General features: G+C 40.6%; 1 protein-coding gene across 2 annotated transcripts in view; it reads right to left on the minus strand.

The window, feature by feature from the left end:
* Positions 1-11,734: 11,734 nt before the first annotated feature.
* Positions 11,735-25,624, minus strand: part of LOC146785217 (putative E3 ubiquitin-protein ligase ariadne-2) — a 188,698-nt gene continuing 174,808 nt past the window's right edge. The window contains exons 4-5 of one of the 2 annotated variants that reach the window (XM_085634123.1): positions 12,831-12,896; positions 11,735-12,401 (exon numbers count right to left, since the gene is read on the minus strand). In XM_085634123.1, coding sequence (XP_085490249.1) covers positions 12,381-12,401; positions 12,831-12,896 — 87 coding nt within the window. In that variant the 3' untranslated portion in view covers positions 11,735-12,380. The remainder of the gene's footprint in view (positions 12,402-12,830; positions 12,897-25,624) is intronic. The other variant, XM_085634124.1, reaches the window with a different exon arrangement.

Below are 25,624 nucleotides of genomic sequence, written 5' to 3' on the forward strand. Positions count from 1 at the left end.
TTATTCTCTACTACTCACTCTACTACTCACTCTCTACTACTGTCTACTACTCTCAACTACTCTCTACTACTCTCTCTCTAATATTCACTGTCTACTACTCTCTACTACTCACTCTCTACTACTCACTCTCTACTACTCACTCTACTACTCACGCTCTGCTACATTCTCTACTAATCTCTACTACTCTCTACTACTCACTCTCTACTCTCTATTAGTCACTCTCTACTCTCTACCTCTCTACCTCTCTCTCTACTACTCTCTACCTCTCTACCTCTACCTCTACCTCTCTACCTCTACACCGCTACCTCTACACCTCTACCTCTCTCTACACACACACATATGCACATATATATATATGCAATTATATATGTATGTGTGTATATATATATACATGCATATATAAACATATATGTAATGTGCATATCTATATAAATACAAATATAAATGCATGCATACATATACATATATGCATACATATGCATGTTATGTACATGAAAGTTTGAAAAACACTAATACAAGCAAAGCTAAAAAGCCACCTAATTACAAACAGAATTGCTTTAACTTAAACAAGGGCGAGACCTATTGCATTTTCAATGCTTGTTTACTTTGGTTCCATCAAGAAGGCATTCAGATGTGTCACACATTTGCCATAAATTCTGAATGGTAGCACTCTAGTTGCTCATTAGATCACTGTAGTAAAGCTACTGCTCACCAGGGAAGTCTGCTGCTGGTATTCAAAGTGCATGTTTCAGTCTGCATGTCAGAATTTTTTGATGAAATAGAAGAGGATTTGAGAAGACAAAATGTGCCCTAATGTTTCTTTCTGCAGCACTAATCATAATTTCTATGGCAAAATGAACTCCCTCATTTTGTTACTTTGCAAATTAAATGTTTTAAGTGTTACCACTTTATTTCAATCAAGATGTCTTCAGGTGTGCCATACTTTTGTCATAAGTAAGACTGTTAGCGCTCTAGTTGTTCTTTAGAACACTCTGGGACATTCTGTCATTGGGCTATACTTGGGCTACATCTGGGTGATATTTGTGCTACATTTGGGCTCTTTTGCCTCTGGTGGCCATCTTGGGAGACTTATTTGTTATGAAGTTTCCTAATTTCCTCATTTACTACAGTCTCATCAGTAGGAATACTTTCAGTTTTTTACTTTGATTCCATCAAGAAGGCACTCAGATGTGTCACACAGAACACAGGTCAGCTATACGCACTCTAAAAATTCAAGCTCCTCTGGTCCGCCATTACATGGAAGCTAATCACACTGCGGACCAGATACGTTGGCTAATTTTGGAAAAAATTAGGACCAATTCGGGTACAACCAGCACCAATATACGCAAAAGTAGAGAAGTCTATTGGATTTTCCGTCTTAATACATATCTCAATGGCATGAACAATGAAATTCCTTGGGATCAAGTCATAAAATATAACTGTGGCTAATACCCATTTGTGAGTTGTCCCTTTTCAGTAACCTTTAGATCTCAACATGAGCTCTCGCTGTTTTTCTTTTTCACTTGTTTGATATCATCTAGCATCACGGATTTGAATATCTAAAGTCTCGTGTAGTTAATTTGTAATTTTCATGCATTATACCCCCTTTTTTTAACCTTCATTAGTTATCCCTTCCAAGATGGCCGCTTCTTTCTCTATTCTTTCTCCCATTCACTACTTATAAAAGTCCATGTCTCTATGCTAATGCATTTGAAAGCCTCATTTCCGTTTGGCTTCGTGCATGCACAAGAACACTATTTAAACACGGCCCCAGCTTACGCATTTACCCCTCTTGCTCGGCTGTCCAGGAGAACGTGATGCGGGAATTTATCAGGACGACTTTGAGAGAAAACAGATAATGTGATCTACGGCGGTCTCACCCTTTTTCAAGTGAGCAGATTACACAATACCATATCGCTATTCCGCGATTATGAGCATCACATAGATAGAATCTATATCCAATCTATCGTTTTTTGCAGTTTTGTTATCTTCTATTATAGATATCCTTCTAAAAAGCATTAAGGAGAATGCCTACACCTCTGTTTTAAAACTACCGAGGCTACTCCTGGTTACAATTTAGGTAAGCTGACATGGATTCACTGCCTTATATTTCCTCATAGTATCAACCACGTAATTTAGTCACGGTCATTATGCAATCGACTTTTGAAGCAGCTTGTCTATATTTACAGATATCCTGATAATTAAATATATTTCTACCATACCTGAACGTTCCGTTCTTACGAACCACCGTATCACGCTGACAGCACGGTATTTTCTAACTACGACGGTTTTCCAAACCAGGTCGGTTCTGTTTGAATTTATAGAGATACTTTTTATAAATATACAACTTACATAGCATTTACTATGCAATTCCATCTTGCACCTTTGTTGTATTAATTTATCCACCAGTTTTCCATCACATTTCTTCTAAGTAGTTACTTATATAATTAAAAAAATACCATTGCAGAGTATACAGAAAGCTGAAACACTGAACCACTACCTGACCAAGACTTCACTGCTCCATCGACCTGTTATTCGTCCTCTAACTGAGACACAGGTATTGAAATAATCTTGAGATTTCAGTGACTCTATAGCATATCCGCCCCTACCTCTCCCTTTGTTCTTTTGATTCATTATCATCTCCTTTAGAAAGTTACCCTTTTTCTTTGGATTCATCAACCCTTTCCAAATTCATCTTGTTTTTCCCCTGGCATAATAAATGTATTTTTTTCAAAGTCACAATTGGTGATGGGATTTCTTAAGGTGCTAGATTATAAAGTCCACCTTACCAATTAGATGACTAGAAATGTAGACTAGTGATTTTAAATGTGTTTTCTAAATGTGTTTTTTTAAATTTAAGATGCTACATACTTCATGCTTTGTATGAGCGTAAAACAAACTCTTTTGATCTTGACTTTTGAACAACTTGGCATGTTCTTGATAGCTATTTGTATCTCATTCAGGCATTGATGAACCAATTCTATGGCCCCCTGACGAAGGCACATTGCCGAAACGCGCGTAGGAATTTGGAAATATCCTAAGGCCATACCATTGACATACTTGGCGGACTGTGTAAAATACGAAAACAAATTTTGTTTACACTGTGTCATTTATACATTACGTATGTTTTGTGATTGTTTATGTAATTTATGATTCAACATATTTTCATTATAGCAATGAAACAATACTGACTATTTCCATGTATATATGTATGATTCAAAACTGATTTCCCCTTGTTTTTCATAATTTATATATTTTTTATATTTTTTTTAAAGATTTGTTATATAAACAGCCATACTTTTGAATACCATATTGTTTTCAAGATTCATGTTTGTTAATTCAAGTTTTTTCAGGACATAATTATCGTTTCCTAAATCTATGTTTTTTCACACATGTTCACTTACCCTGATTTAGGATTACCAATTAGGGGTACCCTCCTCTTTCTTACAAACATTTTCTCCACAGCTTGTCTGTGTGGGGGTCTTTTTCAATTTTTTTTAAAATATACCCTTCCACTAGTCTCTTTTCATTCCCTCCTTTCAATCAGTTTTCTATCTTTCCATTCATTAGATTCCCATTCTTATGTCCCTCACCATCAGGTTATTTTTCATTAGAGTTACCGTTTTAAGCATCCAATCCAGAGATTATTGAGATAACCATCATGGACAAATTACTCACATTCGGATTCACAGATGAAGACTTTGCATCTTTGATTGGTGAATCTGCTTCCAACATTACCGCTGCCACTACCACCACTTCATGGCAAAGTAATACAGATAGCCAAAAGCTCCTAGCTCTTAAGAAAAAAACAAAGAGAATAGAACTCCATGGACAGTTTATGTTGGAGTACCTTAAGGCAGGAGTAATACCTCAAGGGCTTAGAGTACGAAATATCCCTGGCCTATTTGTACAGATTCGTAAGTTTTTGGAACGATGGTCTTTAATCTTAAATAGATGCTCACGCGACTACATGATCCTGATCATTGAGACTGCCAAAGAGCTAGTTCAAACACTTCTTGTTGAAATTTCAGAATTAGATTCCAAATTGAAGAGCAGCAATGCCGTAGAAGAAGCTAAAATCAAGCTAGCGGAGGTAGAAAAGGAAATGACTTCGTACAATGACTATTTACTAGAAAGAAAGACTGACAAACTCAATAAAGATATCAGATTCCTCAGCCAAGATAAAGTCTATCCTTATCTAGCGGAACACTATCATCAACCAGAAGCTAGTGGAGATACTTTTGATTCGTACACCACCAACCAATCCAATAAGAAGGTAATTACCTTCTCTGATACCTCTGACTCAGATAATGAAGGACCTAACCAATACCAAGCACAGGGCCCTAGAGCCAACATGAGTGGCAATACCAGAAGCATGCGTACCTCCTCTTTTTTATCCAGGCGAGGCAATCCGCAGCCACGTTGGAGAACGAGATACCAACCGAGATTCAGGGGCAACTTTCAAACATTACAGAATCAACAGTACCCCTCCCCACAGAATTACCAACAAGCACCCACCACCTATTCCAATCAGAATCAATTCCTAGTGACGAGAAATGCACAATATTGGCACGACTAAAAGAGATTCCCATCTTTAATCTGAGCAGCCATTCACTTGACCATCCCACAGAAACTTTACTCACCAAAGGTCTGTCTTTTGTACCACATAGTAGAATCAATCAGTTTGAGCTCTTTAAAGACCTCATGATCTTTTTCCGAAAGATCAGGCTCCAAAGTTTCTTTGAAGGTAACCAAGATAACATCCCAGTGGATAATAAATCAGGTCTCAAACCATCTTCCTCTTTTCTCCCTACCCTTGAACAAGTGGCACCAGAAATATCTGTGTTTGAACATGTCGTGTTCAACAAGCTCACAGCGGCCACCAAACATATCCCTTCTCCAAAATACAATATATCACGCGAAGAACATCTAGCACTTGAATCATTGAAACAAAATAATCATCTAATTATTAAGTGTTGCGACAAAGGAGGAGGTATTGTTGTATTGGACAAACTCCAATATATTCACAAGATGGAAGAAATGCTGAATGATCAGCATCATTACATACCTATAAAGAAAGATCCCACCAAAAGAGTCCAAACTAGCATACTCCAGCTTACTACTCAAGCGTTAAGACAAGAACAGATCTGTGAGAAGGAATGGCAATTCCTCAATATTCAAGAAATGAAAATGGCCGCCATATACAGAATCCCTAAAATTCATAAGGACAGCACCAATCCCCCTACAGACCAATAGTCACTACGATAGGGTCCGTGACGGAGCCACTATCTAAATATGTGGACACCATTTTAAGACCTTTGTCACACAGATCCCTTCATATATACGTGACACTAGAGATATCATCAACAAAGTAGAGAATTTACCTTTTAATGCCAATTCCCATCTGATGGTCACTATGGACATTACAGCTCTATACTCCAATATTCCACAATCTGGAGCTTTGGAAGCTGTAGCCTGGTTCATGGAAACGTTTAACATTGACTGCCCAAGATCGTTCATTCTAGATTGTCTTACCTTGATACTCACTGAAAATACCTTTGAATTCAATGGCTCCCTTTTTAAGCAAACTAAAGGAGTCAGTATGGGGGCATCCTGTGCCCCAACAGTGGTGAATATTTACATGGCTTTCTATGAATCTCGATTTATGTATAATGAGATTGCCCCCTTCAGTGAATCTATCACATCTTGGTCTAGATACATAGACAACGTCTTTTTCATTTGGACATCTGACCCAGATGATCTCCCTACCTTCATATCTGGGCTCAATTTATGTGATGATAACATCTTCTTCACGGCCAATTTTAACAACAACAGAGTGGAGTTTTTGGATATTTTGATCCAAAATAATATAGATCACCTTGAAGTAGATCTACACGTCAAGCCAACAGCACGGAATACGCTTCTCCATTTTGAGAGTTATCACCCCCTAATGCAGAAGACCAGCATTCCCTTTAGTCAGTTTCTGCGACTTCGCAGGAACTGTACTAATGTTCAAGACTTTGATACAAGATCTGAAGATATGAAACAGAAATTCCTCACAAGAGGATACCCAAAACGTCTTATACGAGATTCGTATAAACGAGCGAGATATTTCGACAGACAACATCTACTAACATCGCGCCCGAAAATTACCAATCCCAGATTAGTCTTTGTATCGAGGCACTCCACCATGAATGAAAAAGTGTGTCATATCATCAATTCAAATTGGCATATATTAAATGCCACCAAACCCAAAAACCAAGCACTTCCCAAACCCCTATATGCGTATAGGAAAAATAAAAACCTGAAGGATCTTATAATAAGATCACGCATGCCAGCCAAGTCTGGTTCAACCCTAATCCAGTCGACCATTACTGGCTTACCCAATGTAACAGGTAATTTTAAGTGCCTTTCTTGTACAGCTTGTGAATTTGCGATCGAAACAAAACAATTTTCTTTCAACAATTTCAATTTACAACTCACAAGCTTGACGAACTGTAAAACTACTAAAGTCATCTATCTGCTACTGTGCCCATGTAACCAAGGTTACGTAGGCGAGACAGCACGCATGCGGTCTACCACATTGACAGAACACAGGTCAGCTATACGCACTCTAAAAACTTCAAGCTCCTCTGGTCCGCCATTACATGGAAGCTAATCACACTGCGGACCAGATACGTTGGCTAATTTTGGAAAAAATTAGGACCAATTCGGGTACAACCAGCACCAATATACGCAAAAGTAGAGAAGTCTATTGGATTTTCCGTCTTATACATATCTCAATGGTATGAACAATGAAATTCCTTGGGATCAAGTCATAAAATATAACTGTGGCTAATACCCATTTGTGAGCTGTCCCTTTTCAGTAACCTTTAGATCTCAACATGAGCTCTCGCTGTTTTTCTTTTTCACTTGTTTGATATCATCTAGCATCACGGATTTGAATATCTAAAGTCTCGTGTAGTTAATTTGTAATTTTCATGCATTATACCCCCTTTTTTTAACCTTCATTAGTTATCCCTTCCAAGATGGCCGCTTCTTTCTCTATTCTTTCTCCCATTCACTACTTATAAAAGTCCATGTCTCTATGCTAATGCATTTGAAAGCCTCATTTCCGTTTGGCTTCGTGCATGCACAAGAACACTATTTAAACACGGCCCCAGCTTACGCACTTATCCCTCTTGCTCGGCTGTCCAGGAGAACGTGATGCGGGAATTTATCAGGACGACTTTGAGAGAAAACAGATAATGTGATCTACGGCGGTCTCACCCTTTTTCAAGTAAGCAGATTCCACAATACCATATCGCTATTCCGCGATTATGAGCATCACATAGATAGAATCTATATCCAATCTATCGTTTTTTGCAGTTTTGTTATCTTCTATTATAGATATCCTTCTAAAAAGCATTAAGGAGAATGCCTACACCTCTATTTTAAAACTACCGAGGCTACTCCTGGTTACAACTTAGGTAAGCTGACATGGATTCACTGCCTTATTCACGGTCATTATGCAATCGACTTTTGAAGCAACTTGTCTATATTTACAGATATCCTGATAATTAAATATATTTCTACCGTACCTGAACGTTCCGTTCTTACGAACCACCGTATCACGCTGACAGCACGGTATTTTCTAACTACGACGGTTTTCCAAACCAGGTCGGTTCTATTTGAATTTATAGAGATACTTTTTATAAATATACAACTTACATAGCATTTACTATGCAATTCCATCTTGCACCTTTGTTGTATTAATTTATCCACCAGTTTTCCATCACATTTCTTCTAAGTAGTTACTTATATAATTTAAAAAAATACCATTGCAGAGTATACAGAAAGCTGAAACACTGAACCACTACCTGACCAAGACTTCACTGCTCCATCGACCTGTTATTCGTCCTCTAACTTAGACACAGGTATTGAAATAATCTTGAGATTTCAGTGACTCTATAGCATATCCGCCCCTACCTCTCCCTTTGTTCTTTTGATTCATTATCATCTCCTATAAGAAGTTACCCTTTTTCTTTGGATTCATCCACCCCTTCCAAATTCATCTTGTTTTTCCCCTGGCATAATAAATGTATTTTTTTCAAAGTCACAATTGGTGATGGGATTTCTTAAGGTGCTAGATTATAAAGTCCACCTTACCAATTAGATGACTAGAAATGTAGACTAGTGATTTTAAATGTGTTTTCTAAATGTGTTTTTTTTAATTTAAGATGCTACATACTTCATGCTTTGTATGAGCATAAAACAAACTTTTGATCTTGACTTTTGAATAACTTGGCATGTTCTTGATAGCTATTTGTATCTCATTCAGGCATTGATGAACCAATTCTATGGCCCCCTGACGAAGGCACATTGCCGAAACGCGCGTAGGAATTTGGAAATATCCTAAGGCCATTCCATTGACATACTTGGCGGACTGTGTAAAATACCAAAACAAATTTTGTTTACACTGTATCATTTATACATTACGTATGTTTTGTGATTGTTTATGTAATTTATGATTCAACATATTTTCATTATAGCCATAAAACAATACTGACTATTTCCATGTATATATGTATGATTCAAAACTGATTTCCCCTTGTTTTTCATAATTTATATATTTTTTATTAAAACAATTAAAGATTTGTTATATAAACAGCCATACTTTTGAATACCATTATTGTTTTCAAGATTCATGCTTGTTGATTCAAGTTTTTTCAGGACATAATTATCGTTTCCTAAATCTATGTTTTTTCACACATGTGTCACACATTTGCCATAAATTCAAAATGTTAGCACTCTAGTTGCTCATTAGATCACTGTAGTAAAGCTACTGCTCACCAGGGAAGTCTGCTGCTGGTATTGAACGTGCATGTTTCAGTCTGCATGTCAGAATTTTTTTATGACATAGAAGAGGATTTGAGAAGTCACTCAAAATGCTCCCTAATTTTTCTTTCTGTAGCAATAATCATACTTTCTATGGCAAAATGAACCCCCTCATTTTGTTCCTTTTTAAATTAAATGTTTTAAGAGTTACCACTTTATCCCAATCAAGATGGCTGCAGGTGTGCCATATGTTTATCATAAGTATGACTGTTAGTGCTCTAGTTGTTCTTTGGAACACTCTGGGAAGCTGCAGTAGAACACAAAGGAATCAACTGACAGTCTCTACCCTTGTTGGATGTACATGTTTTACTGAGAATGTCAGACTTCATTCTCACATGACTGAGAAAGATAATGTGAATTTAGAGAAAATATGCTCTCAGTTTAGCTTATAGATCACCTTTCAAACCTCTGTGGGAAAAGCATGAGAAAATAGTTTTCTCTCAAAAATGATTCATGATATCCCAGCAGAAGGCTTTTTCACATGGTAAAATCACCTTAGAACATACCACAATTCCTAAAATGAGTATGGTACCATAAACAAATGATTTATAAGGTAACTAGAGTCTTAAAACCTTCTATTAACTGAAATGCTTTTTAATGAGGTGCTTTCATGTATATTCTTCCCAAGATGGCTGCCAACACTTCTTGGATGAAGTGCTGACAGCCAATCAGATCTCACGATGAGATGTGTGGTTAGGCTCCGCCCAGATATATATGTGATTTTACTTTTGATTTTCTCAGGAACTACTGAACGGATTTACACCATTTAAGCAAAAGGCACGACTCGGAACAAAGGTCTACCTTTCTGCCAAATTTTGTGTAATTCCGTTCAGCAGTTCGGGTTGTAGCTGCGACTAAAGGTCCCTATGGAAAACTGCATGGGGAAAACACATTTTGGGACCCCCTTTTTTCTCGGCCCCCTCTTTACGAATCACCCCGAGACTTTCAGGATAGGAGCAGACTGGAGCGGGCCACGAGTTTTAAAAATTTTGCGAAGATTCATCAACCGGCGCCAAAGTTATTCTAAATAGAATGTTGCAGATTTCCTATGGATAATAGGTCCTAACTATAACTACCCACTGGCGACAGCCAGTAGGTAATGTGTATATATATATATATATATATATATATATATATATATATATATATATATATATAAACACAAAACTGGCTCCGTGTTGCGGACCCCTGGCGCTTCTATTATCCGGTGCGGAACCTCAGCAGAGCCACGCTATCATAATTTCAACATCTTATCTCCATGGGAAATAAATGGCACACACTCACAGGCTCTGAATTGATATCCCCAATATTCTTTATTCAGCTCACAGCTTCAAATTTGAGGGACAAACCAACGCGTTTCGCTATCAGCCGATAGCTTGATCACGGTCAGTGTACCTCATTCAAACCAACCAATAAAAACAAGTTGATGCAAGGTCATGTGATTAATGATGTCATGTGTCTTACTTCATTTTCCCAAAGGCTTGTGGTCCCTGTAGTTAACACAAAATTATACTGTGATTCAAACAGATTACTCATTTGTTTTTACAAACTGCTGTCTATATGTCATGAAAGATTACCAAATTTGTTTCTTTCATATATAAAAATGTCCTATTCAGGACTCAAAGGACAATTAACCAACTAACAGACATAGGGAGAATTATTCTCTTCCGCAGATATACGTTTCTGTCAATGTAAGAATTTCGAACGATTGGTGTCTTCGTTATGAGGCTATCTGTTTTGAGGAAGGGTACACAGGGGCATATACCAGAATGTCAACTGTAATGGGTTGCAGCCCATATCCCTTATACACTAGGTTGCTAAAAAACATTGTGTCCCTGTCACTATGTCCAAGAGTTAACAATTCATACTGTTGGTGTCACAATTGACATGAGTAATATAAGCCCACCGGAGGGCAGATCACTGATAATTAAATATACAAAAGATTCTGACAATGAATAGTAGCCAACTGTACAGTTTAAATCTTGAAAAAAACTATTGTTACCGAGATGCGTAAAAATCCGCTGTTGACGGAAACGTATATCTGCGGAAGAGAATAATTCTCCCTATGTCTGTTAGTTGGTTAATTGTCCTTTGAGTCCTGAATAGGACATTTTTGTATATGAAAGAAACGAATTTGGGAATCTTTCATGACATATAGACAGCAGTTTGTAAAAACAAATGAGTAATCTGTTTGAATCACAGTATAATTTTGTGTTAACTACAGGGACCACAAGCCTTTGGGAAAAGGAAGTAAGACGCATGACATCATTAATCACATGACCTTGCTTCAACTTGTTTTTATTGGTTGGTTTGAATGAGGTACACTGACCGTGATCAAGCTATCGGCTGATAGCGAAACGCGTTGGTTTGTCCCTCAAATTTGAAGCTGTGAGCTGAATAAAGAATATTGGGGATATCAATTCAGAGCCTGTGAGTGCGTGCCATTTATTTCCCATGGAGATAAGATGTTGAGAATATATATATATATATATATATATATATATATATATATATATATATATATATATATATATATATACACACACACACACACACACACACACACATTACCTTATGGTGGTGCAGATCGGAGCTTCCGAATCCCCTCTACTTCCACGGACGGAGTGATTTCACAGTCACACGCACACACACACATCACACGCTGGTGGGGCCCCTTACACCAACATTCAAACCTAACCACTTTATCCGTGCCTTGTATAGAGGAAACACTTTCTATATACCTAACCAATCTGCATATACCTTGAGGTCAATGGCATCAACTAGTTGCTATAGATCTGATGGAAAACATTCTGAATATTCAATAAACATGACAAGAAATAACCACCCGACACAATAATTCAAACAGAATATAGTTTATCTAAATTAATTTGTAAGAAAAGCCAAATAAATGCAAAGTCATTTCTTCTCATATTTACCTATTCTGGCTAAAAGTCGTTTTCTAAGTCAGAAAGCTGGTCCTCAGCAAAAGTTAAAGTTTCTAGCCGTCATGTAGAGTCACCGTCCTCTCCGTCAGCGTCGGGACCTCTAATCATTGGTTCGGGAAGTAGTGGCACTAGACCTCTCTAGTCTACTAGTATTTATACCAAATTTACATTCCAAAATGTTGCAATCATATCGTACAAATCGGACGAATGGCGGAAATTATGTCGTCTTGGTACATTGGGATACATCTGTAGTTTTTCACACACATTGATCGTCTCAAATAATGAATAAAAATAAGGAGTCCATAACTATTTCGTTACTTCTACGGATGTATCTTTTGGATAAATTGTATCCCATTCGTAGGATCATCACAAGTTCATAAAGTCAGTATTTTAGTTTGGCAACACATTTCATGTTCAGGGGCATTTGGCATCTCTCCCGGATTTGTCGTCATGATCATGGCTTTTCAGTTCGACAGGAGGGCAAGGTCACAGTCAGCGCGAAGCCTCCTTGCAAATTTTCCATCTACTCAAATACAGGCTGCAGGTGGTAGCCATGTTTTAGCAGGCCACAATTGTCAACTTAAGTAAAAGGAAACACAAAACATAATTACTGCACGGAAATGATTATACAGTGTTATTCCCCTGCTAATACCCTTATGTGCATGTATTTATCTAGCCATTTGCAACATCAAAAGCCATTAATGCATATTAATTATAAGCACAAAACATAATAACATCACATAAGCAACATTTATTTTGTCAATTTGCTCACCAACATTTTAGCCATGCAATTGCATTCCCACGTGTAATTCTTCTGTTAATAAGGTTGATTAATCAAGACTCAACAATCTTTAGTAATTACTAATTAATCAGTAGTATTTTTAATAATGACATACAGATATTTGGGTTTATATTGAAAACCCTGCTCCATCAATGGTGCTAACCACTAGGTAGTTATAGTTAGATCTGCTTTGCCATAGAAGAAGCGTTTCTTAGTTTGCTAATAACCTTAGCCCTGTTTGCCGAATCTTCATGAAACTTTGCAACAAAATGTTCATCCACCTCAGCTCCTTCCTGGGCAGGGATAAAAGGAGGGTCCCAAAATGTAAAATCTTCATTCATTCTAAATAGACTTCTTCAGGCATGGCTACGAGAAAAACTGCTTAACCGAATAACACCAATTTCGGCAGCAAGCTAGATCTTGGTCCACAGATTGTGCTTATTGTGAGTTGTTATAAATCCATTCAGTAGTTTTTGAGAAATTAAGACTGAAAAATATTTCTATATTTTAGGAGTTGGGCTCGCAAGAGCCCCGCGAGCCTCCCACAAGCCTCTCGCGTGAGTGCAACATAAAAAATGGAGCCCTGTGATTGGTTGGGAGACCAGATTTTCCTGTGAGCCTTCACTCTTTTGCGGGAGCGAGAGGCTCCTGTGAGTCTCGCGAGTACTCTGATTGGCTGGCTGTTTGAATGTTAGGAGTGAAATTGCCGCCATTACTGTTCATGTGAAAATTTGGAGGTACTTTGCAAATGAAGTAAAAAAGCTAAATAAAGGGGCAGCAGAAAGGCATGCTGTCCCCTTCGATTTAGAGAGGAGGTGTCTAAGGGATAACTTCCGTGGAGAAAATAAATGTATATCATTTTTAACTAATGTTTATGATCTCGCAGGACTCTCACGGGAATGTGAATAGTAAAAAGGAGTAGGTGAGGTCTAAATACACTTCATGAGTAGGAATGCATATTATGGTTGTTTTTGAGGAGTAGTGTGTAACAGGTAAGTACTGTGATGAGTAAATAGTTAATTCTTATTTGAATTTTTTTAACGATCTAGCAAGACTTGCGGGATCGTGAAAAGTAGGAGGGAGTAAGTGATGCGTGAATGCACTCTGCTATGCGCACTTGTTACTTTAGGAAGGAGTCTTACTAGAGATGATGCTTATCAAAGTCTACTGTTTATGCTCATTGGCTTAGGAAGAGTTGTGAGTAGAGTTAAGCTCATCCATAGACCCTACTATGCACACCTGTCATCTGAAATAGAGGTCTGAAAGGAGAAACTAGTCCATCCCCACACCCTACTATGCACACCCATCATTACAGAGAGAGGTCTCAGCTGAAAGACCAATCTCTCCGCACACCCTACTAAGCACACCCGTCATCTGAGAGAGAGACCTGAAAATAGAGTCCAGTCCTTCCCCATAGCCTACGACGCACACCCATCATTCCAGAGAGAGGTCTCAGCAGAGAGGCCAGTCCCTCTATACACCCTACAATGCACACCCATCATTTGAGAGGACTGAAAGGCGAGCCCAGTCCCTCTCCGCACCCTACTACACTACACACCATCATCCAAGAGAGAGGTCTGAGCGAACAGCCATCATCAGAGAGAGAGAGGTCTGAAAGGAGAGCCCAGTCGCTCTCCGCACTCTACTATGCCCACCCATCACCTGAGAGAAGGGTCTGGAAGGAGAGGCCAGTCCCACCGCATACCCGTCATTTTAGAAAGGGGTCTGAAAGGAAAGGTCAGTCCATCCACACACCCTACTATGTACAGCAGTCATCTGAGATAGGGGTCTGAAAGGAGAGCCACTCCCTCCCTGCACCTTACTACACACACCTGTCATTTGAGAGAGGGGTCTGCAGGGAAAGGTCAGTCCCTTACCACATTCAAGAAAGATTTTTCCTGTCTGCAAAATGCTTTAAATAATGGAGAAAAACTCTTCTCTCTGAAGTGCTCAGACGAGTCACAAACATGCGCCAAGTAGAGGTTCCGCTCACAAAAATTGCTATTGATGAAGATACACAGAATTAAGTCAAATGGTATACATTTCCATTGGATCCCAAAACATAAACAGAAATTGCATTTCTTATGTACTACTTTTATTCATGTCAAAACGATCAAACTGAACATATTAAGATAAACTCAGGGTAATGAAAAAGCCATACAGTAAATAAACTGATCAAAACAAAAATATCATCACCAAGATAATCTCACATTTGATCTATCAGGCATACCACATTCATACCACAAACAGTCAACACATCTTAAAAACAACACTGAGAAATACATTTTTTAGAGAGACCATCCTCAATCTAACATAACAAATCTTCTTATATACAGTTATATATCAAGTTGGAGTAGTCTCAGTATCTTACATTAATATCAAAAACTAGAAAACAATTACTGACAGTGAAGCTGTTGAATCACAGTGACAGTGATAAGAGAAATAAGGTTCCATCTGACAGTATAAATCCTAGCTACATGGGGTGGCTTATACAAAACCTTTTTTAGCTCCAGGTGTTCGCCTCTGTGTGTGCCAGTCCCGCCACACACCCTACTGTGCACATCCGTCATCTGAGAGAGGTCTGAAAGGAAAGCCCAGTCATGCTGCACACCTTACTACACTCACCCATCACTACAGAGAGAGGTCTCATCAAAGAGGCCAATCCCTCAACATACCCTACTACATACACCCTTCATCTGAGAGAATGATCTGAATGGAGAGCCCAGTACGTCTCTGCACTCTATAACACCCACCTGTCATCCTAGAGAGCGGTCTAGCAGATAGGCCACTCCCTGTCCGCACCCTACTACGCATACCTATCATTGGAAAGAGGGGTATGAAAGGAGAAGCCAGTCCCTCCCCACACCCTACTACACATACCCGTCATTTGAGAGAGGGGTCTCAGCGGAGAGGTCAGTCTCACTCCACATATCCTACCACACACACCCATGATCCGAGGAAGCGGTATGTATGAAAGGAGAGGCCAGTCCCTCCATACACCCTATTATGCACTCTTGTCATTTGAGACAGGGGTCTGAAAGGAAAGACCAGTCCATCCACACACCATACTATTCACACCCATCATCTGAGAGAGTTGTCTCAGTGGAGAGGACAGTCTCACTCTACACATCCTACCACACACACCTGTGATCTGAGGGAGAGGTATGAATGGGGAGGCCAGTCCCTCCACACCCTACTATGCACATTGTGCACAGTGTGGGATTGGCTGTAAGGGGAGGTGTTGGCTGCAGGGCTTTTGGCCATGCACTGCGGGGTTGCACTTGTGTATGGTAATTAAGTATTACTTTACATTTAAAAAAACTCAAAATTCCCTGAAAAGAGCAAAGGTTAAAGTAACATTATAGTTAGGTGTGATAGAAGGATCTTTTTTGTGTTTTTTTTTTTTTCAAACCATAAAATTCACTAAAAAAACACAAAGGTTAAAGTAAAGTCATAGGTGAATTTCTCAGTGACAATATTAACATTTTGAAAAAAAACCACAGAAATTCACCAGTCATAGTAAGCTTCGCTAACTATAACTTGCGTCCCCACCTTGCACTACTTATGACCTTACATATGACATCACTCATGACATGTTCTATGACATCATATATGCCATCACTGATGACATCTCAAATTACATCATACCAGTGGTTTTCGGGTTGATTGACCTATACTTCATTGTTCCTAGTCCAACCTATTGATCTGACTTACCCATGTGTTCAATGACCTGATCTGCTTTAATGGACGACCAGCATTGATTATTCTAGTTTCTTTCAGTGAAAATGCCCAGATAGTGCTGTGTTTCTCTACATAGCTGATTATGTGGGAAAATACGTATTGACAAGTTAAAACAAGTCAGTTCAGCCAGTGCTAACTTTTTTTGATTAACAGCAATTTGCATGCTAGGATTTTGGAAAACTTGGCTGTGCTAAACGTGGAGGGAAAAGTCCTATAACACAGCAGGCTCTTGTCTAGTTAGTCAGAAGCTACGTTCTTTACTTCAATGTATCTTGTTTTTAAAGATGTGTATTCTGTTACATTTGGTGGCTCATTCCAGATCCCAAGGAATCCTGGGGGTGTATTAGTAAATTTGGTTAATGTGGGTACCGCTGGAGCAGTATAAACTATGTGTGCTCTTACTGTACCGTTTCAATGTATACCCACAAAATTGAAGAGATTGCGTAAATGCCATGTATTCCCCTTCCAAGGTACACAGATGCAGAATGAATGGTGTTTCCCCACAAAATTATTTGCACCAGTTTTTACCTAGTTGAACTAGTGTAAGCAAAAAGCCTTGGAGTATGTTAAAGCTGGAATGTGTATAGTCCTGATTCAGTTGCAAACTCACGTTCATGCTCAAATCAGAATTTAAGGGGCAAGCAATGCTTACATGTGTGTTGATAGTTGCCGGCGGTGGCCACTGGCACTCATTTTTCCACCTCAGACATTAACCAAGAGTGAGAGAGGGAAAACACACAAAGTGCAAAGATGGAGAAAAGAGGAAGAAGGAACAACCTTCACAAAGAGAGAAAGCACGAACGTTGAAGAGTGAGCTAAAGGGGCATTGGAGTCTTGGAGTGGATTAAAGAGGCATGAAGTCAATTCAAAATTGTGCTGCTTAGGTGTTTGGGGCAACAACATTTAATTGCCCCAGCCAGGGGCTTCTGAGCAGCGCTTTGGACACCAGCATTCATTCTTTTACAAATTAAACACTGGCCCGTTTCTGTGCCTGCATCAGCACTTAATTTACACAGAGGAGACTGGGGACTGCAATCACTATCAGCCTTGGCGCCTGGAGACGCCCGCATCATCTTTCACGTGCCGGAGGCGCATAAAGGAATCTGCAGGCTCCCACAGAACTGGCGTGCCTGGAGCAAGGGCGGGCCCGTCTGTGCCCGTCCGTGGCCGAACGAGGCTGGGCTGGCCCTGTCTCTTGGCTTGCTGACACAGCCTTGTCTAATGGTGGATAATCTGAGACCACAGGTAAGAGGATGGGGAAACGCAAATTAACTATGCCTACCACTAAGGATTGCCCACTAACCTCTATCATTACCAGCTTACTCACTACTGCCATGGGGGCTATTAATAGTGAGATTGAATGTGTGGAGGAGAGATTCGGGGCTACAAAACGGGCATTACACAACAGTTCATTGATGGAACCTGTGTGTCCAACAGATAGTCAACGACTGAGGGGCTCTAACCTACCCACAGGTGCCACAACATCAAGGGCCATATGTAGGAAGCCCAATACCGGTCGGTAACGGCCGATTTTCGGTAAATATCCCGTTACCGACCGGTATTCAGGCTTTTGGTATGTAGGGGGCACATTTCAGGATTCGGTAATTTACCGAATCGGTAAAATTACCGATTCGGTAATTTTACCGATTCGGTAAATACCGAATCCTGAAATGATATGTAGGGGGAGTGTGTGGTTGTTGTGGGGATTCGTTATTTACCACCAACTAAAAGTTGGTGGTAAATGACGAATAGCTGGAAAAAAGCATTTTTTTGCACTTTGAAGTGTGCAATGTGGCAGACATTCATGCCCTTAGGGCATGTATGTGTGCCACATGTGCACACATGCAGGAATCAGGGGTGCAACAGGGTGTCACTGTGCCACCCTGCCACCCTTGATTGTGCTCCCCCCATTACCGAATCGGTATTTACCGATTCGGTAATGGTAACTGGCTTCCCATTGATTCCTATGGGCCTCCTGGCCCATAGGAATCAATGGGAGGCCAGTTACCATTACCGAATCGGTAAATACCGATTCTAAATTACCGACCCATTCCGAATCGGTAAATATTACCGATGGATTACCTACATATCATTTACCACTTCATAAATACCGAATCGGTAAAATTCGGTATTTATGAAGTGGTAAATGTTAGGCTACCTACATATGGCCCCAAATGTCTTAGAAGCCCCCAATACCAATACCAACGCTACTCAGCAAGGCTGCTCCCTTGACACTTTACGTCCCCCTCCTCCAAAAAAGGCAAAGGCATGTAGTAAATCAAAGATGGAAGTGCAGCCACCGGTAACTTGGAGAAAAGCACCCACTGTGATGAAGAGCACAAGGGCTCCAGACTTGGAAATTGATGTAGGTCCCAAAGACAATGGAGACAATGGAGACTTACTGTCGCATGCACAATTTGTCAGTTCCCTCGAACTAGTAGTGAAATCCCTCCTCGACCCGTTTTTAAGCATTATGAATAGCTTAGATTAGTCACTGAAAATTTTGATTGGTTCAAGTCTATCCAGCCTAACCTCTGGGACTAATATCGCAACAGACTTTGACCCTCTGTCTTCGCGCCATACTACCTTGCCCCCCCTCAGCTTAGCCCCCCCGATTTTGGACCCGCCCTTAGGTTGCTTCTGTGCTACTAACACTAATATTTTAGCCCGCCCCTCGCAATCTCAAACAAATATAGCATCTGTTTTAGCTGGAGGTCAGTCAACCATCTTAAATGGGACAAATGATGTTGGAGCTCTTAATCCTGCTGTCAATCGCCATGTTTAATTAAGGAAAAGTCACGAAAGAACCCTCCATCTTCTACCTGAAGCTACTCCGTTGGTAATAGTCCTCAAGAATGTGCCATCTCTGCCAACCAATAAGGAGGAAGGCTTGTCGCAGTTAAAGAACAAAACTGTACTCTGGTTAGTGAAAGCCACGGACTGGCCAAAAAGTGAAGATTTATTCCAGCATATAAATAATGTTAAATGAGTTTTGTGGGTGGGCACACAACCTAAAATGAAATCAGGCGACTGTGTCGTTCCAAATTTTAAAAGCAGGTCATTAGTTAATTCCCTTACGAATAGGCTCTTTTGGAGCAGCAACGCCAGTGGCTCTATTGAGGCGGTACCCCTGGGATATTTTTATAAGCCAAATTCAGCTGCAGTGCATAGGCCACTTTGTACAACTGATAATGCTGTGCATAATTTTGCTATTTCAACCTGTAATCGTTTTTCCCCTCTTGATCATGTGGATTGACTACATCATAGGGTGCATGGATCTGCTTGGTCCACTGAGTGTGATTTAGAACAGAGAATTGCCAAGTGTAGTACTGGCGGCCCTGAAAAATCAATACAGAATGTTCTGCCATATGTAGGTAGGCCTATCTTCCCGGATTTAATAAGGATAGCATTGATGGAATCTAACAACTTCTCACCAGCTGAGCAGGTCTAACTCTTGTTGCCTCCTCATCTGGCCATGAAATACCAGGGTGACTGTGAAATAACCGCTCATACAAACAATGAGGGAGCATTTTGCAGTCACAACACATAATTGTCTCTGGCAGCCTTTTTTTAAAAATAATGCTGGCTTGTCAAACAAGCTGAAATCTAAACAATTGCTTGATTTTTATAAAAGGTTATAGTATTGTATGTCTTCAAGAAACCTGGATGAGAATGACAGCTTATATTAATGGTTATGCCTCCATGAACACCCCAGCCAATGTAGCTCTGGGTGGCCATTCCAAGGGTGGCCTATTAACCTTGGTAGCGACAACAGTATCAGACAGAGTAGGTAAGACCCAGCTTCACTCACCACATTTTCAAGCTATTAACATTCTTTTTAGATAGACTGTGACGCTTGTCATTGTTAATTTTTATCACAATAATTTTGTTCCCAATAATACCGCCATTGCCGAAGACTTAGAGATTTTATTAAGCAGACACACATACAGGAGATAAATACAGATTTTATTGTTCTCTGGTGGGGTGATTTTAACTGTAAATTATGCCCCCTATCAAAGCAGTCTGCATATTGTTTGCTAGATGGGGCCAGGGACGGTGGTTGCCACTTTTATCACAATCCTTGTGTGAATATCTTTAATTCATTGCTTTCAAATTTTTCTCTTTTTCTTACAGTTGATCTTATTCAACCAGAAGGTATGGCTCTTGTTTTGTTTATGGGGAGAGGCCAAGGGAGTTTAATTGATTTTGTTGCCCTTGTTGAATACATTAAACCTCAATCTGTGACCTTTTCTATTCTTAAGGTCTGTTTTAGTGATCATTACCCATTATCAATCCATTTAGAGATTCAAACTGGTGACCCCTCTGGGACAATTAAATTATGTCCCATAACTTATAAAAGAACCAAGGGGTTGTTGCGCAAGTGGGCTATCATTAATCCAGACTCCGTTCTCCAACGGATCTTCACCACCGATATGAGCCAAGTCTTAGAATGTCTGGAAGATAGCGTAAATCCACCATCCATGTTAAAGGCCTATGCTGCAATAACTGAGACTATTAATGTTGCTTTATGCAGTGACAGCAGATTAAGACCCCGGAAGCAACACAAGTGATTTAATAGTGGCTGCTCGCAATCTCACAAAAAACTTGTTAAGGCACTGAAAAAAAAAACCTGGATAACTTGGTGATAAAACATCTTTGAAATGAATATAAACAGGCGTTAGGGAGATGAAACTGTATATAAGAAAAGAAGCTTGGGAACAACTGCACGTAGCTTATCAAAGTAAAGATCCCAGACTCTTCTGGAAAACCGTTAACTCAGACTTCTTCCAGAGCTCCCACAATAGCAGTATTGATGTTACATTCATGCCTGATGTGTGGGTAGAACATTTTTCCTTTTTACACAGCACCAATGGCGAGCACTATTCCAACTTAGATCACAGGGCATGAGAGCTGGCTCAGCCAACTCTTGACGAGGTCGAAAGGGCATTAAACCAAACAGTGAAGAACAAGGCACCTGGCCCTGACAGCATCCCAGCCGATCTGTTTTTGGCCAACTCTGCTCTATGGCTCCCTCTATGACTAATATTTTAAGTTGCATAGCATCCCAGTGTCCTCCTGAATGATGGGGATCCATAATAATAGTCCCCATTTTTTAAAAAGGGGATAGATCGGACCCAAAATGTTATCGACCCATTTCATTAATTGACTGCAATTGGAGGTTGGAGGCCTGGGTAACCAATAGTGGGAAATTTTCGGATGTACAATACGGTTTCAGGAGGGGTCTGGGAACCATTGAACAATGTCTTTATCTGCATCTGGTCATAAGCAAGTATACAATAGCTAAGCCCGGACCTCTATCTTGAGTTCATGGACCTTCATCGGCTTTTGACTGGGTGCAGAGAGGGAGACTATGGGAAAAGATGTCGAACCTGGGCATTGAACCATCCATAGTCCATTTCCTAGCCAAACTGCATCAAGATGTGATTGGGAGGGTCAGATATGGAGTGGGCGGGGAACTCTCTGCTCCCATAAAAATGAATCGTGGGGTTCGTCAAGGCTGTGTCCTTGCCCCCTTTTTATTTTGTTTATACATCAATGATTTAGAAAGTTACATTAATCATGGGAATGTGGATGCCTCCAACATAGGTACCAGACATCTTCCGGCATTACATTACGCAGATGATTGTGTCCTAATGTCTAGCACTAGTGTGGGTTTGTAGAAGCTTGTGAACAGGTTTAATGATTTTATGAACGGACTGGGTCTAAAGACCAATACAGGGAAATCTTACACCATGGTGGTGGGTAAATCCCCCACCATTTTAAATTCATGTTTTTATCAAAAATGAAAAGCTGTCCTATGTCCCTACTTTTTCTTATTTGGGAATCCCGTTTTACCAGAAAAGCACCTGGCACCACCTAGTTGAAACAAGGATCAGTAGTTTCAACCAAAACCTGGAGGCGGTATTCAGATTTACGAAAAAGCTAGGCTCAAGACTGATTAATATAATAATTACCATCTATAAGGCTCGCACTTGTTTTGTCACATTGTATGGGGCTGGAGTATGGGGTTCCTGTAACCCGGTGGGACTACTAAGAGCTGAGAACACCTTCATGAGAAGCTTGTTGACAGTCCCCAATAGTCTTTCTGCTACTGTCTGTCACAGCAAACTTGGCTTGATTACTTTGTCCTTCCGCATACAAATAGCACCAACTTTACTGTGGCACTCCATCTGGGTGAAGGAAGAACCAGCCCTTAACCGTGCAATTATCTTAGACTGTTTTAAACTGGATTACATGTCGAAGATACCTTGGCTCAGCTATATAAAAAAACAGTTAGAGTCACAGGGGTTGGCGGATTGTTTTTATAATCCAGCTAATATTGCCAAGATCCAAAAAGCAAAACTGTAAAAGGATCTCCTGACCTGCCTAAAATCAACTAGAGGAAACTTACAGATTGCAACAAAGAGTGTCTCAGAACACTCCCTTTTAGTATGCTCTTTAGGTGTTGAGCCTTATCTCTCCTTTTATTTTAGTCATACCAAATTGTTTTACCTTATTAGATTCAGGTTTGGCATTTCGCAACCTTTGATTTCTTATCCACGCAAAGTTTATTTTGACGCCAAACTGGATCTGTGCCCTTGCGATTCCAAGTCCACTCAGAGAACGCTCCAGTTCCTTTTCTTCTGTCAACTTTGCATTAAGCCAACGTGTGATTTTATCATCCGTTTCCTAAAGTTTTTAAACATTGGGAAGTGTCGGCCAGCTTTATATCATCTCCAGCTTTTAAATGATGAATTTACTTGTCTAATGATTTATAGATACAGCTCTTCGGCTGTTTGTTTGCGTGATATTGTTGGGAAATGATTTTATTTGCTTTAACAATTCATTTCTGGGCCTTATTGCTCACGGGACAGGGGATTGTTATGAATTCATTATACCCTGTTCGTGCTGTTATTTTGTAGCAATGTTAATTCATTGATTATTACTATGACACTGATTATGAATCATCACCGCTGCAAAACACATCATTCATTGTCTGTATTACCTTTTTTTTCTAAAAACTGATTTTATTTGTCAAATAGCACATATGAGGCAGAGCTCTGTACCCAAGAGACTTCTGCATATGAAACTTACATCATCTTGACTTTGACTTTCAAAGAAACATAATCAAGGAAAAATGAAAAGCAATACAGATGAAAGAAAACAATCAAGAAAAAAGATAACTTTACAACCCCCCTCCCGTCGCACTAATGTCTTCCCTAAAGTAACACACCATTAGGAAAAAAAAAGGCACCCACACCATGAAATGCAATGCATCATTACACCCAGAACTGCTCACTGCAACCAAATAGGAACTTAAGCTGAGTCAGGTACCCCCATTGTAGAGACGGGCTCCAACTGTAGGCCTCGATAGTCCGCCCATTGCTTCCAAATTTTAAAATGTTTTTGCGGGCATCCCCTCACTGTAAGATTGGGATTTCCAAGCCCATGAAAAAGTCCAGGACATTCTTCCACGCAGTCAGGGAGGGAGCTGCCGGTGCTTTCCAGGACTTTGCAATGTCTCTTTTGGCCAGAGTAAACCCCAGTAACATAAGATGACGTTTGTATATGTTGCCCCCAACCCCTTCCATGATATGTAAAAGTACCAGCTTCTGCGAGCGGGGAAGGTCCCAGCCAAATACTTCTGAGAGACAAGCCATGACACCTCTCCAAAATTGTACCAAGGCAGAGCGGTGCCAGACCGTATGCATCAAGGTTCCCTCTTCCCGTTCACTTCTGAGACATACAGGAGAGGCCACCAATCCCGCCCTCCACAATCTAACTCCTGTGAAATATACCCATTGAAGGTACTTGACCTGGATAAGGCGCAGGCGCACCGCTATTACGGCCTCCCGCGGGGAGGCCAATGCCTCCATCCAGTGCTCCCCCTCCAGTGGGCCTACATCACTCTCTCAGGCCTCTCTGAGCTTTTGTAGTGTAGAGGAGATATGTGTAACTAGGGATTGATAGATTTTAGATATATTATGGTCCTGGAGATCTCCCATAAATACCTTCGCCTCGATGGGGCTAAACTCAGCAAGTGATTCTAGCCACTCCAAGCTAGGGGAGATGGCATGCCGGAACTGAAGATATCTATAAAATTGGGTCTTTGGCATTTGAAAGTCCCGGTGGAACTACTGAAAGGACTTCAGGATCGGCCTGCATTACATCTCACAGGGTAGAAATGCCAATACTGTCCCAGCCACGAAACCCAAACAGAGTAGCCAACTGTGGCAATCACCCATTGCTCCAAAGGGGAGTCTCCCTCGTCAACCTATTCCACCACCCCATCCTCTGAAGAGCCTGCTTCCAAACCTGAAATATGACCCTCGTAACTGCCGGAAAGGAGTTGTGCAGCGGTGCTGAATACAGTATAGTATGCAAGGTAAGATCCCCCATACACCGCCGCTCAACTGCATAAACTGGGTCTGCCCTATCCCCGTACCACGACTCATTTAACACAAGCAGGTGCGAGGCCATGTAGTACGATTGAATATCGGGCTTTGCCAGCCCCCCGCAATATGTAGACCGGAAACACGTCGTAGCGCAACTCCGGCTACCCTACCTGCGCACAAAAACTGCCCCAAGGCCGCATTAACCTGCCAGAACCATTTGGGAGGAATCAGATACGGGTGATTTTGCAAGTGATATAGTAAACGGGGGAGTGAGACCATCTTAAAAATGGCCAATCTACCATAACTGGACACAGGCATATGGGATCAGGTCGTAAGATCCTCCCGCACGCGTGCCCATACTGGAGCTAGATTTCTGGCTCAAGACACGCTAGGCAAGTCTGACAAGAATACCCGCAGATATTTTACACTCCCCGTGGCCACCTGAACCACCGAAGCCCAGGATCTCAGGACAGCAGCATCTCCCAGGACCAATAAAGTGGACTTTTGGGGGTCCATATATAATCTAGACGGTTCCCCGAAGATTTGCATAATGCAGAGCAGCCTCGGTCCCGTCCTATTGACATCGGTAAGAAAGAATAGCACGTCTGCGGTGTACAGCGCAATACGGTCCGACAGCCCTCAAAGCCGGTCACCTGCGCATCCATTCGCACCCAAGTAGCCAGAGGTTCCATAGCCAACGCAAACAAGTATGGTGACAGGGGGCAGCCCTGCCTGGTGCCCCGCCCGATGGAAAATGTCGAGGAAATAGACCCAGCAATGCGCACTGAAGCGGTTAAGTCACTGTAAAGCAAGGTCAGATTGGACAGGGATCGTGGGCCAATATTCAGGCGACGCAGAAGCGCAAATAGATATACCCAGATAAG

This window comes from Triturus cristatus, chromosome 11 (genome assembly GCF_964204655.1).
Source record: "Triturus cristatus chromosome 11, aTriCri1.1, whole genome shotgun sequence".
Classification (NCBI taxonomy): domain Eukaryota; kingdom Metazoa; phylum Chordata; class Amphibia; order Caudata; family Salamandridae; genus Triturus; species Triturus cristatus.